Source organism: Mytilus californianus, unplaced genomic scaffold (assembly GCF_021869535.1).
Source record: "Mytilus californianus isolate M0D057914Y unplaced genomic scaffold, xbMytCali1.0.p SCAF_23, whole genome shotgun sequence".
Taxonomy (NCBI): domain Eukaryota; kingdom Metazoa; phylum Mollusca; class Bivalvia; order Mytilida; family Mytilidae; genus Mytilus; species Mytilus californianus.
In genome coordinates, this window is record NW_026262672.1 from 1,018,807 (window position 1) to 1,037,701 (window position 18,895).

Genomic DNA, 18,895 nt, shown 5'->3' on the forward strand with positions numbered 1-18,895 from the left:
TATATGTACCCTAACACTGACTGTCTTAACACTAAGCTTTTGATTTTGACATTTGAGAAGGAACTTCCCGCTTTATTTATTTTTTTTTTTATTTTACTTTCTATTACTTGTTGACATGATCACAACATTAGGACATAATTAAGGTAACTTGTATTTCAGATATTGAAACACTTTAATAAAACATGTTTTTGTTTTATTATAAGACCCAACTGGATGAAACTTTATGAAAATGTTACTTGGTATGCCTAGATGGACAGACAATATTTAGAAATTCAAAAATTGCTGCCATAATCATGGAAACAGGGCGAAAGATTAACATTGACCCTAAGGGAATATACATTAAAGCAGCAGTTTCTTCAAAGAATAATACAAACAAAACTATATGGTTATGTAACCTGTCATGTGCCAATGTGGTATCTGTCTTTGGAAATTTTAAAATGGTCACCGTGACCATTGAAACAGCAAAACTATAAAAAATTTCAAAATGCTCCAAACTTCATGAAACTTTACAACAATTTTAATTGGCATGTGTAGATGCGCTGTTTGACTTTGGAATTTTCAAAATTGCTGCCGTTACCCTGGCAATAGGGGGACGAGGGTGCCATCCGTTATTGCTCTCAATTACAAATCTAGTTGCATTTGAATTTCTTACATGAAAACATACCTCCAATATGCTGAAAATCGGCAAAATACTGACCCAATCCTTGTTTACTTATGTCGTCCTTCATATCTGCAACTACAAGGTATACTGCACTACTTGTTAAAAATGCTTGATGTGTAGCATAAAATTCTTTTTGTCCTGCAAAGTCCCATAATTCACATAATGCATAAAGGTTTGAAGGAGAATTAACAGTTGACTTGGAAAACATATTTGACATCAAATCCTCAGGCATTACCAATGATGAAGACTTATTCGTTTCTTTATTGTTATCCAGATTAATCTTTGCGTCGCTAGTGATATCCTCAGGCATTACCAAAGATGAAGACTGGTTCGTATCTCCTTTTTTATCCAGATTAACTTTTGATTTTGCTTTGAAATCCTCAAGCATTACCAATAATTCAGACTCATTTGTATCTTCACTTTTATCCCGAATAACCATTATGTCGGTTGTGGTGTCTTTTTTATAGGTAGATATATCATCACCATGACTTATATTCTTTCTCTCATCTACCTCAATATTGTCAGTGTTTCTGTCCTCGGCATTTGGAATCAGTGCTCTCTTAATCCGGCTCACTTTATCATCGTCAATTTCTGGCAGGAAACAAAAATTAGAAAAAAAAACAATACTATCTTTTACAACAAGTTACACGGCTATCTATTGGCAGTAGTGGTAGTTTCCCATACCATCCATACTGTGTTTAATCTTTATTTTATTGGTTCATTAGAATAGTTCAATGCAGTTTTTATTACAGTTTAGGCGAATAGAAACATTACTTGAAATGAAAATGTTCTGCTTTGACGTTTCCCTACTTAAATGGTTGAAATATCCCAAGTGAAAAAAATGAAAACAACACTTTTTATAAATTATAGTTCGTCCGAAGCGCTTTTCTGGATTTACCTTCAGGAACGCTCAACGCGATATATTTGAAAGCCAAAGATGTATAACAACCGAAACAGTTAAAGAGCTATATGAAAAAAGTAAAATTACAAAAATACCGAATTCCGAGGAAATTCAAAACGGAAAGTCCCTAATCACCAGAAGTACTTAAAATAGTCAAGTCATATGTCACTTTACCTGAGGGAGTTGAAACCTCAGTTTCTTTATAATTTCAAAATTTATAAACGGACAATTTTAGAAATGTTATAAATCATGTCAGTACCGAAGTACTGACTACTGAGCTGATGATACCTCTCGGGTTAATAGTCAACCAGCAGAGGTATCGACCCAGTGCTATTAAAAATGAAAACAACTCGTTATAAAATTAATGCTTCCATAACGCAAACTCGGGTATAGAAATATGTCCAGCTTATCACTTAAAACTTCTCTTAGAAAGGCGTTCGTTCTGCTGTACAGGTTGTATAAGTTCGTAGCCATGTGTGACAAGAAGGGGACATTTAATAACTTAAACGGTACCAATTTTTCTGCACAAGATGCGCATTTCGACAATTAATGTCTCTTCAGTGATTCTCGAGGCCAAAATATTTGAAAATAAACAGCTTATTAAAAAAGATAAAGAGCTATGAACCAAAATAAAAAACACCAAAAAAGTATAGCCAAAGCCGGACTAGGATTCAGAGCTTTGCATGAAGGAGATAAATTCCTTAATTTTAAATAATTTCCAAAATTTTGTAACAGCAAATTTTAATTACAAAAAAGTCGTAAACTGGGCTGGTGATACCCTCCGGGACTATCAGTCCATTAGTTAATCTGATGTATCGTGCTGAGAGGGTACACGATTCACTATATAACACTTGCTCCAGCTCAGTGGCAATACATTGCTGTTACTATCCATCATAGCATTGTTTTCCAGTGGCAGTCCATTCCCTCGCCCTTCATGCCAGGAGTCTCACCATGCCTAATATTCATATTGTATTAATTGGTAATAGTTCTTTTCTCAAATATGCATTAAATAATTGCAACTTGACGCCAAGCAAGCAACAAAAAACTCGATTAACGAACAGTTGAAATGCTTTACATTTTATATGTCTATATTTTTATGATTGGACATCATGAGGCCATAGTATTGGGATAAATATAACATGTATAAAGTGTTTGAAAGATAATGGTAATTAACAAATGTGAAAAAAGTGCAGTACAGGGTTAGTCTAACACCCCTTTAAAAATGCCATCGGGATCTGTTTGGATAATTTTCAGGGATCCATAACGTAGGGAAATTGTAGGAGTTTTGACACGTAATTGCAGTGTAAAATCATAAAGCTTAAAATCATTGAAGAAGATTCATTGAAAAAATCTGACAAACAAATTTGGCGAGGAAACTGTGATTTAGATAGTTCAAGATGAGTCCGTGCCCTTTTAAAATATAATGTAAACCTGCCACTAGACGAAACGCGCGTCTGGCGTATCAAATTAAAAGCCTGGTACCTTTGATAACTATTTTCACCACTGGGTCGATGCCGCTGCTGGTGGACGTTTCGTCCTCGAGGGTATCACCAGCCCAGTAGTCAGCACTTCGGTTTTGACATGAATATCAGTTATATGGTCATTTTTTTTTAATTAACTGTTTGCAAAAGTTTGAATTATTCGAAATATTAAGGATTTTCTTATCCCAGGCATAGATTACCTTAGCCGTATTTGGCACAACTTTTTGGAATTTTGGGTCCTCAATGCTCTTCAACTTTATACTTGTTTGGCTTTCTAACTATTTTGATCTGAGCGTCACTGATGAGTCTTATGTAGACGAAACGCGCATACGGCGTATCAAATTAAAAGCCTGGTACCTTTGATAACTATTAACATGACCAAAAGTAGCAATAAATACAATAGGTAGGTTCTGTAGAAGTGGAAGTCCGGGATGAAGGTCAGGACTGTTTGGACTGCCACAGGAAAAATTAGGGTTAATTAAATTAGGATAGAATGTTCAATTACAACGGGCTACCTACGGACTTTTAAAAGAGTTTTTGCAAGGGTTCTTTACTTGCAAATAGTGTGGCGATCTCTTTTCATGAGACATCGGATTTAACGTCCCCATTCTGACAAACTAAAAAGTCAGGACGGTACTGATCTAATAAACCTAGTTGTCACTGAGTTCTGAACCCGGAAATTTGAAATTCTTTATCCATTTGGTATATGTAATTTAAAAAGTATTAAAATGATATCAGTTAATTTTATTTGAAGTAGGTTTAATGGTTTTAGTCAAAGATAGATTGCAAGAACTCTAAAGCAGACTTCATTGTCAATTGTAAACTACTCGTATCAATAAACCACTTCTTTCAAAGTTTGTCTTTTGTTGCTTTTTACCGATTTGAAATGAGCTGATCTGTACACCGTTTTTTGCAAGATAACCTTTTAATAAATATTTAGTCTTAGATGCATGATTTTTTATTAGTTGTTATTGGCTCTGAATTAGCTGTCAGCAACTACTGGGAGTACTCTTAGATCTGTACTTAGTGTTTTTTTGTTGTTGGGATGCACAAGTACCCGGCCACGTCCAATATGTGTTTTTTAGAGGTATTTCTATTTGTATCCATCTGTTGAGTTAAGCCTTTTACAACTAATTTTTATAGTTTGATCTTATGTTGTACTGTTACACCACTGTCCAGGTTAGGGGAGTGATGGGCGCCCGCTAACATGTTTAACCCCGCCACTATATGTATGTGCCTGTCCCAAGTCGGGAGCCTGTAATACAGTTCCATTAGTTATTTTCCGCTGCGAATATGAGATGGTAAAATAATATTTATAGATTTTAAAAGTCACATGAAACGAATCTCTTGAAATTTGAACCAATTTTTACATTTATTACGAATCCATAACATATGACTGACAAAAATATTTCATGTAGTGAATACTTTCTGGTTTAATTGAAGAAGTTTAACGAACGTGGCCTTAATGAACACAGAATCATGGAGAACGTGAACAATAAGTGAAACGAACGACATGCCCTAAAGCGATTACATTTTATTTTATTTTTCCATGAGTTTCTATTTGATTATCAATCAACACTATGCAACTTTAAGTGTGTTTCCCTTTTCTTCAATCACGATTTGTTTCTTCGCATTTGATCTATTCGGTTGCAGAAGTACTAACGAGATGTCTTGTGGTTAAGGTCTCTGCATTCGCAACAGCTATTTGCAAATAAGAATACGGAAGGGCAATAATACAATAGCAGTGTGGATTTCGGAAGATTTGATCGGTTAAAAAAATAAAACTTGTCAGTCAAGAATATAAAATATATTCAACGTTTTGTTTTTTTTTTTTCAGTATCTTGTGACTACGACGCTGGTAAGTTAAAACACAGACACAATTTGTAATGGTGAACTTAGAACTTTTGTGGTGTTGATTTATGTCGAAGCATTTTTGTGTGAGGAGCACACACACCTACAAAGGAAGTTTGTATAGTGTAGACATGAGTGAGCGTAAATGTATAGAATATATTAAAAGGCGTGGTTCTACATCCAGGATTCCGAGATCTTTGTCATTTGTAATTTAAGATAATACTTTTTAAGGGCATGCGATACAGTTACAGGGGAGGTAATGGCGTTGCTGACGTAAATGTTTTTGCCTCTTCTCTATTAGCAATTGACAGTTCACTAATTTTATTCAAAACAGACGTAAATAACCACGAATATTCTTTGTGATATATCGCAATGTTTATATGTACCAATTAATTTTGAAGTTTGATAAGTTGTCTCTAAATATTTGCGATTAACCATTAAAGGCTATATTTAAAACAATCTTCACTTGAAATAGCCTTTTATTTTGTGTTTTAAGTATATATAAAACAGGTGTATTCAATTGTGGATTTTTTTCTGTAAACTGATAATCATTATGAATCACCAGTGAGTATGCATTTCATACTCCTGTATATGAAGTCCGTATTATTTTGTGTTTTAAGTATATATAAAACAGGTGTATTCAATTGTGGATTTTTTCCTGTAAATAGATAATCATTATACGGACTTTGATAATCACTATACGGACTTCATATACAGGAGTGTGCTCCAACAAAGTTATGAGGAGGACAGATTAAAAATGACACTCCGTTAATTTTACGGACACCATCACGAATTTGTTAGTCCATACGATGTGTCTTTGTTCAAACTAACTAAGGACATTTTAATCACGTGTTAGATTGTGGTTTGTCATTACGTCGTCTGATCTTTTAATTACCGAACGTGACTTATTCCCGATTGTGACTGTTTTGCTGAGTGTGAAACCGCATTGCTATAAGACGTGTCACAGTACCTTTCTATCCCAAATTCATGTATTTAATTATTATGTTATATTTGTTATTCTTGTCGGAATTTGTCAAATGTCTTAACGTCTTTTCTGTTATATTCGTGTGTTATGGTAAAGATAATTAATCACCCCCTTCATTTATTAGCTTTTAGTTTGGTTCAACGAAATTATTCTAAATACTAAGGATGTTCTTGTCCCAGGCAGAAAACCCTGGCCGTGTTAGGCGCAACTTTTTGGATGTTTTGGTCCTCGGTGCTCTTCGGCTTTGTACTTGTTTTGGCTTTCAAGCTTTTTTCATCTGAGCGTCACTGGATGGTCTTGTGTGGACGAGACGCACGTCTGGCGTATTGAATTTTAAGCCTAGTACCTTTTGTTTGCTATTATTTGTGTGTTTCTTTGTCCTATATGTTCTCCTATTTATTTGTATTGTGGTCCTGTCATGTGATGTTGTCGTTTTGGTGTTGTGTTTGACGTTGCCATTAAAGCGGGAGGTTTGGCATGCCACAAAACCAGGTTCGACCCACCATTTTGTTCTTAAAATGTCCTGTACCAAGTCAGGAAAATGGCCATTGTTATATTATAGTTCATTTTTGTGTGTGTTACATTTTTAATGTTGTGTTTTAGTTGTGTCGTTGTTCTCCTCTTATATTTGATGCGTTTCCCTTAGTTTTAGTTTGTAAACCGGATTTGTTTTTGTCTCTATCAATTTATGAGTTTCGAACAGCGGTATACTACTGTTGCCTTTATTTACCTTTGCCGATTATCCATTTTCCATCTCTTATGTTGATTTTGCATCTACGAACAACAATATCAACACCATCTGTACTCGATACACCAGATATGTCTTCCTTCAATAATCTCCTCAAGAGACACGTTTTTCCTGTCGATTCCTTTCCGACAATCATAATTCTAACAAAATACCTGTTTTCTTTTTTTTCAGTTTGCATAAGCTCATTGTATCTGATTTTATCTTCCTCTGATAAATGGTTTATGGCTTCTGGAAAAACTGAAAAAGTATATATCTGTGACGTGATGTTTGAGAATAAATTTAGAAAATGATATAGTCTTAGTAAAACAAAAAGGTGTTCATTAGCAATCGCAAAATATACACGAACAAACACGTTGAACAGAAAATAGACGTATCTTATTAGTTATTTTTCTCATTCTATCGTATATGAAGTAATCTATTAATTGATTATAGAGCTAACTCTTGAAAATATACTTAATCTATTTATAATAATTATTTTCGTTAGCTTATTTGAATGGAGATTTGTATGTTGTATTATAAACATGCGTTTTTTTTATTAATATGAAACTATTATACTTTTCACTTTAAAACTAAAAATCTAAAAATCTAATTTACTATAGGGTAAACTATATATGCTCCAACCTCAATAGTTTTTTTTTTTTTTAAACTTTCAATAACCCAATAAAAGATTAGAATCACGTTTACTAAATAGGTTATGCTGTTATTTGTTGGTTTCGCATTGAAAACTAACAACAATGTGCCCCAACATGGCAACAGCAAAGACTACAGATAAACTATTTGACAAAACATCAAAACTTTAGAAAAATGAGACGGAAAAGCCGTATTTACTTCCAAATCTTTTTGGTTTGTTGATTAAATTGAATAAGTTACAGTATAACGTGCTATAACGTCATCAAATACACCATTTTGAAAGTTTGAGACACAAAATGCGCTAACAACAGTCGAAGCTATCAAAGGTACAGATTTCCTTCCAAGAAAGGCGGAAATTTTGTTTATCTAAAGAACAAGATGACAAAAATATATCGTCAATATGGTTTCAGTCAAATTGTCAACTAAACGTCATCAGTGGCGCTCCAGAGGCCTCGGTTTCCAAGTGGTCTAAGAAGTTCTACTTCTGTAATCACTAGCCAGTCAACACTGAGGTTGTGAGTTCGAACCCCGCTCGTGCGGGTGCACTCGACTCCAATCTTAATTCACTAGGATTGTCAGTTTTCTTATCGAAGGTCGGTGGTATTCTCCGGGCACTCCGGCTTCCTCCACCAATAAAAACTGACCGCCACGAAATACCCCAAAAGCGGCGTTTAAACACCAACAATCAATCAATCAATCAGTGGCGCTCAAATCCAAACAGTTGGGAAGTCAAATAAAACACAAATACTGTTAATTTAAAGAAGAATGTATTGTCAACACAAAAGTGCTTACTACTAGGCTGGTGATTTTGTGGGGAACTAAAAGTCAACCAGCAGCGACATCCAAACGGTTTTAAAAAAAGAAAACATCAAAGATTAATGATTTGGCACAAACGCGACCACTTCCACTTCCACTTCAAAATTACCTTTTCCGGACCTTCTCCTTTGTTCGTGTTCTTTAAAAAGAATCGTAAATCGAAAAAAATGTATGCGCACGATTGTGTCGATAATAGAATTAATTTGCCAATTTAATAAATTATCATTATACCATAAATATAGAAAAAATGTTCTATTTACAATACCTTGACCAGAAATTAAAAATAGAATTACGGCATCTTGAAACAATCAACTTCTTGTTTTATGGCATGTACTATCATTTCTTCAAGAAACTGACAAAATCAGTACGCATGCCCTCTATGTACGTTTTCATATTTTACGTACAGTATAATTATCTGTCTTTTGTGCATCAAAAATTATTAACATGTGTGGCTTACTTTACTTACGCAAAGAACTAAATTAAAACAGACATAGAAACGTAAATCATAAACATGTGAGTATTACTTCGTATTAACAAAGAGCTAAAAAAATATATAGAAAGGTAAGTAAACACATGTGTGTCTTACATCTTAGTTAAACAACGGGCTAAAACAGATATAGAAAAGTAAAGCATAAACAAGTCTGTCTGACCTCTTATTTAAAAAAAATAACTTACAAAACAGATATAGAAAAGGAGAGTATAAATATGTGTGGCTTACTTCTTATTAAAACAATTAACTAAAAACAGATATAGATAACTATAGTGTAGACATGTGTGTCTTACTCTTTATTTAAACAGAGAGCTATAAATAAATCTAGAAAAGTAAAGTACAAACGAATACATAGTTAAAGTGTATGCACTTACTATTTGGAGGTTCGATACATCTTCTCAATTGTCGCCGATTTGTCAGTAGAATAATACAAACAACGCAAACAACGCCTTAAAAAATATAAAGTTTCATGTTCAGAATAGATCTGTTATTGTATATAGAATAGACCTACATCAATGTTTGTAATTGTATATAGAATAGACCTACACCAATGTATCTTTATTTGAATTCAATATGAAATCAGTTGTGTCCTTATTACTTTATTCTGTTTCACATTCAATGTTTATTATATGTTTTCATAAGTATCCGGAACAAATCGCACTGGACCGATTGCTTACGTCACCATATTTATTGTACTACGCGACTGCCTTTAATTTCTGTGACACCGTCTGCTCCAGTATTTCAACACATGTTTCATGGACGATATTTAATATTCTGAGGAAATCGAGACATACCACTGTCAAGTACGTTTGATTCATTCATAAACTGTGATAATGAAATCTGTTTAAATCCGTTAATTTGTATAAGTGATTTGATAAATGCATACGAACTGTAAGTTATTTATATCTGATATTTGAACTGTAAATTCCATTTTCGTTTTCATTTGATTGTTTTATATAATATTTGCATTTAAACTTTTAATATGTTCAATTCATACACATTGTAAGTATTGCTTTTTGTTTTATTGCAGTTTTACCAATACACTGACTATTGTAACCTTTTTGGTGGAATATCATAATTACAATTTTCCAAACAAGTTGTTTTCTTTATATATTCGCCGAGATTGCGATTCAGTCACTTGGTTATACCTACTGGTTCGGCCAGTACAACTTTCAATCAAAGAAGTATATTTATTAATTACCTTTGTTGATTAATTCGTGCGTCATTTTTTGACCTCTGAACATAACCTTTATGAAGAATCTCTTACAAAAACCATGTTAATAAAATAACAGACAAATAGGACACGCAGATCGTTATTAAAGGTTAATTCAATCTGTTAACAATGTTCTCGCTTTTCACTACATATTTAAACATCAATCTCTAAAAAAGATATGTTGGCAAACACAAAGATTGAGTTTATTGAAGTTATTTCAAATTATAAGTGACATAAATCACATTAGAAATCGTTGTTTATTTGATATGCAAAACCAAAATTACTGACAGTGATGTGAGAGTGTTTGCTCCGTCTAAAAGCCTCGTTGTGACTTGGAGATGGAGAACTGCAATACAAGTGCTGTTCCATCACTTTTTGTATTGTTTGCTATGCGTTTACTGATTTTATGTCATGGACGGATACCCATATCCTTTTTTTTTATTATGTAATTTAAACTACAAAAAAAAAAAACGCTTTTTTTAATACTTAGTGAATAACATTGTAACACTCACGGAAGAATAGTGTAAAATTCCTACAACACCCATAACGTCGTAATTGATGAGTGTTCACAGATATCGGAAATTATTGTGATATTTTTAAGTATGTATTTATTTTGGTTTTTTTATATAATGAATGCTTATTACAGGATAATGTGAGCAACTTTCAAATACACGATCATCAACCCCCTGGTTGGAATATTTTATTGATGAATTATTAATTTATAATTATTCTTGACATGCACCATACAAACTATTTCCAAAAAAAAACTTTAAAGCTTTGTACATTTGCATTATCAAATCCACGATTAAGACAGAAATAGAAAACTATATTTCCGAAACCTCCTTCAATTATAATGTTCATATATTTTATAGTACTTACAGGATGCTAATGACAATGTCAAAACCCATTGAAATGCTTCGATGTGATATTTATCTGTAATTATACAAAATAAAGCTGATGCAATTTTTTTTTCTATTTAACGATATTTCCATTGTCGATTTTTCATTAAGGAATAATTTTATTAACTTTTATATTATATTTACTGATCATGCTGATAGTTGAAATCATAAACTATTTTCAATTGAATATTTAATTTAATGTAGATGTCTCTGCACTATATAAAACTAAGGATATGTTGTATGATTGCAAATGAGACAACTATCAACCCAAGTTCAAATGAAGTGGATGTAAGCAATTATAGACAACCGTACTGCCTTAAACAATGAGAACAGCCCAAACCTATGTTCGCTGATAAAAAAGGGTATTACAGATCTATACTTTGTTTTATCATAAATTATGAAGCAAGTACCCTACAAAAGCTTTCTGGATATTTTAAAAATATATGTGTCTTATTTTCTTTATAGTTTATAAACTATATTGTCTTCAAACTACTTGTATAACTATTGATTGATCCTTCTTCTAACAGGTTTCAACTTACAATAGTTTAGGTTGTAGTTGTAGTTGTCAAATTCAATGATCTTAATTTTCCGTGATATATTAAACCTTTAAAAAAAAACATATACATGGTTATTGTCGAAGAGATTTGCACTCAGAAAAATATTGACAGAAATATATAAAATTCAACTGTAATGATGTGTATAACTCCCTATTTGCTGCTCGCAAGGAAGCTATTAAACCAAGAGTTCCAAATGGTGAAGTTGAAATCATCCCTTCGTAAATTTTAAGGACGCCATCACGAGTTGGTTGACCGTTATGGAATACCCGTTTCACAGATGATATCGGATATGTTCCTTATGTCGTAACTACAATACCCTTCCCTTTTCACGAATGTGACCTACCAAATTAGACTATTTACCGGATTTGAACTAAAATAAGCAAAACGACGGGTGCCACATGTGGAGCAGGATCTGCTTACCCTTCCGGAGCACCTGAGATCACCCCCAGTTTTTGGTGGGGTTCGTGTTGCTTAGTCTTTAGTTTTCTATGTTGTGTCATCTGTACTATTTATTGTCTATTTGTCTTTTTATTTTTGGCCATGGTGTTGTCAGTTTGTTTTCGATCTATGAGTTTGACTGTCCCTCTGGTATCTTTCGTCCCTCTTTTACCGCTAACAAAATCTGAATTAGTTTTTATTGACGTTTCTTTTATGAATTACACAGAAGTTAAAGTATGTAGTTTTTGAAATTTCAGGAACTTTTCGTCTTGAGAATAACTGATGCACCTGTATTCATTTGGTATTGGTATACAGAAATCTAAACTTTGAAATATATATTCATTTTCGCGTTAATTAGACATACTTAATATACATAGATATATGTATATTAATGTATAGAAATAAATGAATATAACAAAGACATGATTCGAGGGATAATCAAACACTAACCTATTTCCTAAGTAACGACTTCCTGTCCTTTTCGTGTCATCGTAACATTTGATATCTGAGAAATATAATTGAGAAACTTGTTTTTCTTATGAAATATTTGCACTTCTGTGAGTGGTGTACACATTTTTTCCGTCAGTTGTAATGGTCGGTAGCAAATTAGTTTGCACACTCTCGATTACCAGCATATATACTAAAATTCACTTAATTGATTTCATTGCACTTTAACAGTGTATTGTTTTTTTGTTTTTTTTTTGTTTATTCAAGTTGTTAATTATTTTATATTTGTATGAAACTAGTACGTTTCTTATTAAATCATTGTATAAATTTTAATGAGGCATGATTAAAAAAAACAAGCTAAAATCTATATAAACAACTTTTGTGAAACATTTACCGACAAAAAGTAAACCCAAAGAAAAGATATAAGAATTTAAAAAAAAAACCATTCAAATTTAATAAATTTTTAGATTTAATCTAAAGATGAAATAGTTCCTGTTTGTTGTAAAGAGTTTTTTTTTTATAGAGATTTAAGGTTAATGAAGTTTAAGTCAATGGGCTGCTAAACTTAACCATGTCGCTTTAATAAAAAAAAAAAACAATAGAAGATCTTTTAAGCATCATCAATAAAGAGACAGCTCCATGGTTTTTTGAAATATTGATAGTCTATAAATCTGGCAAAAGAAAATTTGAACTTTACCGTTCAGTCCAATCGTTTTGTTGTATTGGTTTATTCCGAGATAACAGGAACAATCGTCAGTTGAAGGATTGCAGTAACATTGGTTTTTCGAGTTCATGACAAAAGTATATCCTCTATCGGTATTACACATACATTTTATGTCGACCGTAATGTTGCCGTATTCATACGTCTCTTGACCTAAGCTGTTACAAAGTGATTTTTGATAGGTGCAGTCACTGTATCCATTTGTTTTAAAAATTTCAGGTTGATATCGAGTTGCACTGCATGTTGCTTTGTTTAAGTTCGGCTGAAAGACGTATTTATGACCTGCAAATGTTAAGTAAAGAAATATTCAATAAACATGCGTCTCAAATTTCTTGATTAATGGTTATATAGTTTAAGTTATATTTCGCTGGATTTGTCACTTCTTAATCCAGATAAATGCACTTAAATACGTTCACAACAAAATTACTTCTGTTACATTGAAATACAGTAATAAATAAAAACGACTTTTATTAATTGAAGAAACTTTCTTTTTTAAACATTTTCATTATTTGAAAATAAAGTTATTTTTTAACATTGTTTGCTCTAATAAAGCTAAATTTTTTTAAAAAAATACATACTATTGTATTAACAGGGAAAACTTTTAGATATCTTCTAAGACTTACCACGATCTAATATTCTAGGTCTGTTACATATTTCTCTGTATACATTCACTCGAAAAGTTATATCAAATAAGCAAGTATAATTTTTTGGAGGCTTACACATGGCTTTTGCCCGAATAATCCAGTGTGCCTGTGATGGACAGGTGAAGTTGTAGGCTTCATTAAAGGATAACATCTAAAAAAAGATAAGTGCATATACATCAATAATTTAAGCAAGTATTCCATCAAAATTGTATTTTGTCAACACGGACGCACAGTGTCGATTGTTTGTGAGCACGTAAAAAACTCACCAAAAACAACAGCCTAAGTATTGTGTATGCCATACGCGCGTTTACGCTAATTAAAACTCACCAATAATGTTGGTAGGCCAAATTAAATACGAAGTTGTACGGATAGCTGTTGGAAATTATTTGAAATAAAGGAATATATCTCTCTCATGCAAGATCTGATTCCTTGCACGGCTTTCAGCTATACTTTAATACAAACTTTAAATACAGAACATTTGTGTCAATTACAGATAAGGCAGATATTGTTGCCTTTCATTTGCAGCCTTTTTAACTCTTACATAATTTTTTTTAATCACTATTCCGACATTTGAAGTGTTGAGAAAATTGACCTAGACACATTTCTGAAATGTAGAAGATAATATATTTGCTACTGAATATGAATGTAAAATTTCCGGGAGTTCGTCTTAAGTTCAAGGATAGATTTCTTTTTTTGTTTGTTTGTTAAACCTCGTCTCATTTCAGTTCATGCAACTGAAGATAAATGACGAACACGACGGAACAGATTACTTATGTCTAATGATTTGACAATGTAATTGACTCCTTCCAGTTGAATACCATTTGATCTTGAACGGTGTGCATGATTGGTTGTCCAGAAAACAATGCAATTGAAGTTACAATACAATCACGTCATTTGACAATATCGTGTTGGTCCTAAGTTAGTGAAATAGTATTAGTTAATTCTTCAAATAAGTAAAATCTTTTGATATGCATAAGATCAGGCCTAGTGTCAAGCTTGGGACTTTATTGTGGCCTAAAACTGCTTATAGTTCAATTACTTGTTATGGATACATTGTAGTTTGATACGGACAATACAATTCCGGGAGGAGAATCTGCGACGCACTGGGGGTGTAAAGAAATATCTGAACGAAACCAAGCAACAATCCTTGTTGATTTAAGACTGTTTGTGAACACGGGTATATATTCATAGGACAAAATGCCACACTCACACTGTCATATATTCACCTTGAATGGACCAAGAAAAACAACATAACGGACATATGTACTAACCCATGTAGCACAAAACATTTTCAAAACATTTTTATAAGGTTGTATAAATGTCTTCTCAAAACGTTGCCGAACAAATATTTTCGTGATGTTATGTAGATATTTTTTCTTGTATTTTGAAAACATTTATTTAAAACATTTTTTGAAAATGTTTTTACAATGATGTAAGAATATTCATGAAAATGTTTTCAATAACATTTTTTAAGATATTTTGTTTGAATGTTTTATAAATGTTCAGAAGATATATTGGTTCTACCTCTGAAAAACATTTTAAAAGCATATGAGTAAAACATTCTTAACAATATTGCTCCGCTGTTTTTTAAACATTTTCTAAAAATGTTTCATGAAATGTTTCAATAACATGCCTTTAAGATATTTTAACAACATTTCTTCATAATATTTGATGAAAACATTTTAAAAACGTTACGCATTTAATATTGAGAAAATTAATTTATAAAACATTTTGTTGCTAATATTTTAACAACATTTTAAAATAATATTATGAATACATTTACCCAAAAACATTTTAAAAACGTTACGCATTTAATATTGAGAAAATGAATTTATAAAACATTTTGTTGCTAATATTTTAACAACATTTTAAAATAATATTATGAATACATTTACCCAAAAACATTTAATAGAAAATGTTTAAACAATATTTTGCAAACATTAATTTAGGTTATGGAAGAAAAACTTTATTTCATCAAATGACAGTGATTGAAGCGGTACTTCATATATAGCCTTATATAGTGCATGTATTGCTATTTTCCGGATTTTCTGTTCCAGTACCGACAACAAACGTTTACACATTTAAAATATAACTGTTCCCAATGACCAACGAACATGATCCGAAGCAATTTTGGAACCAGTTACCGGAAGTTTTATTTACCGCCATGCTGTAAACAAAGACAAAGGAAACGTACAAAATAAAGAATAACCTTATCATGCGTTAAAACTGGTAAGATATGACACTAGTCCACATTTATAAAACATTGTTATGCTTCTGGAAATATCTTGGTTAATTTGATTAATATATTCCAAGAATTAATACGAGTGTAACTGTATGCAAGCACAATGCAAAAAGGGGGGTGATGATTTAGTCTGCCTAGATGTTATGATGTTTATGTCCAGTGAACATTACGAATATACAAAAGGTGTTAAGGGTTATTTATATGATTTTAAAATTCATAAATGTAATCACTTGTAACCAGTGAGCATGTCTGAAAAGTTTTGTGTTACAAGTCAGCCCTTTGTTGGCTTAAACAGACTGAGCTACTAACACAATGTATAATGCATACAAGTCGACTGGCATATATTTCCGCCCCAAAACATCTATGATATATGCCAGTCGACTTGTATGTATTATACATTGTGTAAATTGCTATTAACACAATGTATAATGCATACAAGTCGACTGGCATATACATGTATTTCCGCCCCAAAACATCTATGATATGCACCCCTGTGCTATAATATATTGTTTATGTAACTTGTACATTTGTGTTTAGCCCTACAGCCAAGCCCAAGGCCAGATAATTATTTATGTGTCGGTCCCAAGACAGGAGTTTGATTCAGTAGTTGTCGGTTCATTCTGACATATTTGTTTTATAAATTATGCCATTAGTTTCATTAGTTTCATTGTTTGAATTGTCTTTTATTATACGCCCGTTTACGGGATGTATTATGGTATACGGTTGTCCGTCTGTCCGTCAAAATGTCGGACATTAACTCATAAACGCTTTAACTTATTAAAACTTAAAACTTTGGTGGATTGTTTATATCTATTGATGTGAGCTCCCTTTCCTTCTTTTTTAAATTTTGGATTTTACGTTTCGGAGTCCATGGGTTTTATTCATTAAAAATAGCGGGATTTTCTAGTTTCGGACAATAACTCAAAAACGCTTTCAGCAATTCTCATTAAACGTTGGTGAATAGTTTATATCTATTGACGTAAGCTCCCAAATTGTTTTCTATAACTTTTAGATTTTACATTTCCAAGTTCTGGGGTTTTATTCATTAAAAAAGGGAGAATTTTCCAGTTTTCGGACAATAACTCAAAAATGCTTTCAGCAGTTCTCATTAAAATTTGGCGAATTGTTTATATCTATTGACGTAAGCTCACTTTCAATTTTCATGAATTTCTGATTTGACATAGAGGAGTGATTGAACTTTTTTCTTTGAAAAAAGCGACGGGCGTATCGTGCGCTCATGGTAGCAGCTGTTTATTTTTTAATGTTGTGGCCTTTGTAGCTGACTAATACAATGTGATTTTTTCTTACCTGTATTTTATTTATTTTGTTTATTTTAACTTTTGTAGGATCAATTAGACGTACCAACATTAAGGATAGATTTTCAGAAATGCAGATTAAAATTGAGAATGGAAATGGGGATTATAAAGAAGAATATAAGCTTAGAAATGATTCAAACCATCCTGGAGGAGCAAATTTTATGAAGGTATTTATTCTTTAAAATCCTCAAACTATATTACATGTATTTGCACTAAAATATACAATATATAACCATTACGAAACTTTTTTTTTTTTGTAAGACCAAGAAAATGTTACCGGCCCTACATGGCTGGCTACTCTCAGTTGAGTAATTTGTAGTGTACAGTATACATATGTCTTATTTTATAAACTGGTGAAATCTACCGTTACACTTGTGTAATAATAAATTACACCCCAAACTCTACAGATGTATAAAGTAGCTACAATTGTGCCTCTGAATCCATCATGTCCATTAACACTGATTAGATGACACTTTTCAATATATTTTTATGAAAACACTGGATTAAATTGAAGAAAAATAGTTTATTGTGTAATTCAATGAAATTAACTGAATCTCCACTCGTTTAATCACAACAGAAGGACTAATTTGTTTACACTTTATTTTACAGAAGCCAGCAGATGTCAAAAGAAATAAAGAGAATGGAACAAAAGAAACTTTGAAAAAGAATAGTGATATGAAAATATTGAATAAATGTTTTGCATTTATAATTGTAATTCTATCTTGTATAGTGTTTACTAAAGCAGCAAAGAAAACAGTCAAAAAACTGTTCAGAAAAAAAATGTCGTATGCTACATGTGATCAAACATCATGAACATGAGATTAAGAAATACTTTAAAAAAAATGCACTAAGATATTTAAAATCAGAAAAAAACCATGACAAATTATAATGTGTTCTAGGCAATACAAAAAAAGGGTTATGCCAATGAGACATCAATCCGAAAAAAGTAAACAAAATATATGTAGATTCAACTGTAATCAACAAACAATTGTATTAAAAGGAGATGTGGGGTAAAGATCAGTATGACAGCAGTTGTTTTTCAGATGCAGATCCAGGATTATGAAAAGAGGGGCCACAGGCTCTAAACTAGACAAATTTGGATTGAAATAGGTGGAATTAGATTAACCATAATTGTAGCTCCATGAGGGTACCCAGGATCCCCCCCCCCTCCCAGATCAAACATGATTGAAATGTTTTTTGAATATTTTATAAAACATTTGAAAGATGATGCTAGAAAACATTTTTCTAATGATATTCATATAACATTAACATGATGTTTTGAGAATATGAACATTATTAAAACATTTTGTAAAATGTTTTTTGAACATTTTCACAACATTTTATCCTGCAAAAACATTTTTTTTTATATTTTAAAAATCTTTCAAGGATATTTTATAAACAAGCATATTTAAAACATTTATAAAACATTTTACAAACATTGTCAACAAAATTCAGAAACGTTTTAATGATGTTTTAAAAATATCCTGGACATGTTATGGAAAATGTTATGAAAATATTTTTAGCGCCATACATTTTAACGTGATTTTGATATTTTCTACGATATTTTCACAACATTTTTCAAAATGTTTTTAAAACATAAACAAAATGTTTTTGTGTTAACTGGGAAAGTTCAAAGATTTGATGGTTAAAAACTTAAAAGTAAATTTTATACTGAGATGTACTGGTTTCACAGTTTACATTTCTGTCATTAGGGAACCATAAAATCGGGGTAGAATCGTTATTTGGAATATGATTCAAAACGTGTATGACCATTTAAGGCCAGTTTGTGTTATTACATACATCTTACAAAGTCTATCAGAATTATTCGCCCTACACATATGTTACGTTACATATA

At 32.0% G+C, this 18,895-nt stretch overlaps 1 protein-coding gene and 1 long non-coding RNA gene across 3 annotated transcripts in view; one reads left to right on the top strand and one right to left on the bottom strand.

The window, feature by feature from the left end:
- LOC127732305 (uncharacterized) overlaps window positions 1–13,637 on the bottom strand; it is a 28,248-nt gene extending 14,611 nt beyond the window's left edge. Inside the window, exons 1-8 of the mRNA XM_052241370.1 lie at window positions 13,462–13,637; window positions 12,815–13,120; window positions 12,121–12,175; window positions 11,215–11,279; window positions 10,656–10,709; window positions 8,938–9,012; window positions 6,610–6,864; window positions 665–1,252 (exon numbers count right to left, since the gene is read on the bottom strand). Of these exons, the coding sequence (XP_052097330.1) occupies window positions 665–1,252; window positions 6,610–6,864; window positions 8,938–9,012; window positions 10,656–10,709; window positions 11,215–11,279; window positions 12,121–12,175; window positions 12,815–13,120; window positions 13,462–13,633 (1,570 nt within the window). The 5' untranslated portion in view covers window positions 13,634–13,637. The remainder of the gene's footprint in view (window positions 1–664; window positions 1,253–6,609; window positions 6,865–8,937; window positions 9,013–10,655; window positions 10,710–11,214; window positions 11,280–12,120; window positions 12,176–12,814; window positions 13,121–13,461) is intronic.
- A 1,976-nt stretch (window positions 13,638–15,613) lies between these two features.
- On the top strand, window positions 15,614–17,749 carry LOC127732308 (uncharacterized). 2 transcript variants are annotated; one of them, XR_007996174.1, is made up of 3 exons: window positions 15,614–15,711; window positions 17,071–17,207; window positions 17,650–17,749. It is a non-coding gene; the product is annotated as an uncharacterized LOC127732308 (long non-coding RNA). The 2 variants fall into 2 exon arrangements; XR_007996173.1 differs by having other exon boundaries at window positions 17,097–17,207.
- Window positions 17,750–18,895: the final 1,146 nt, after the last annotated feature.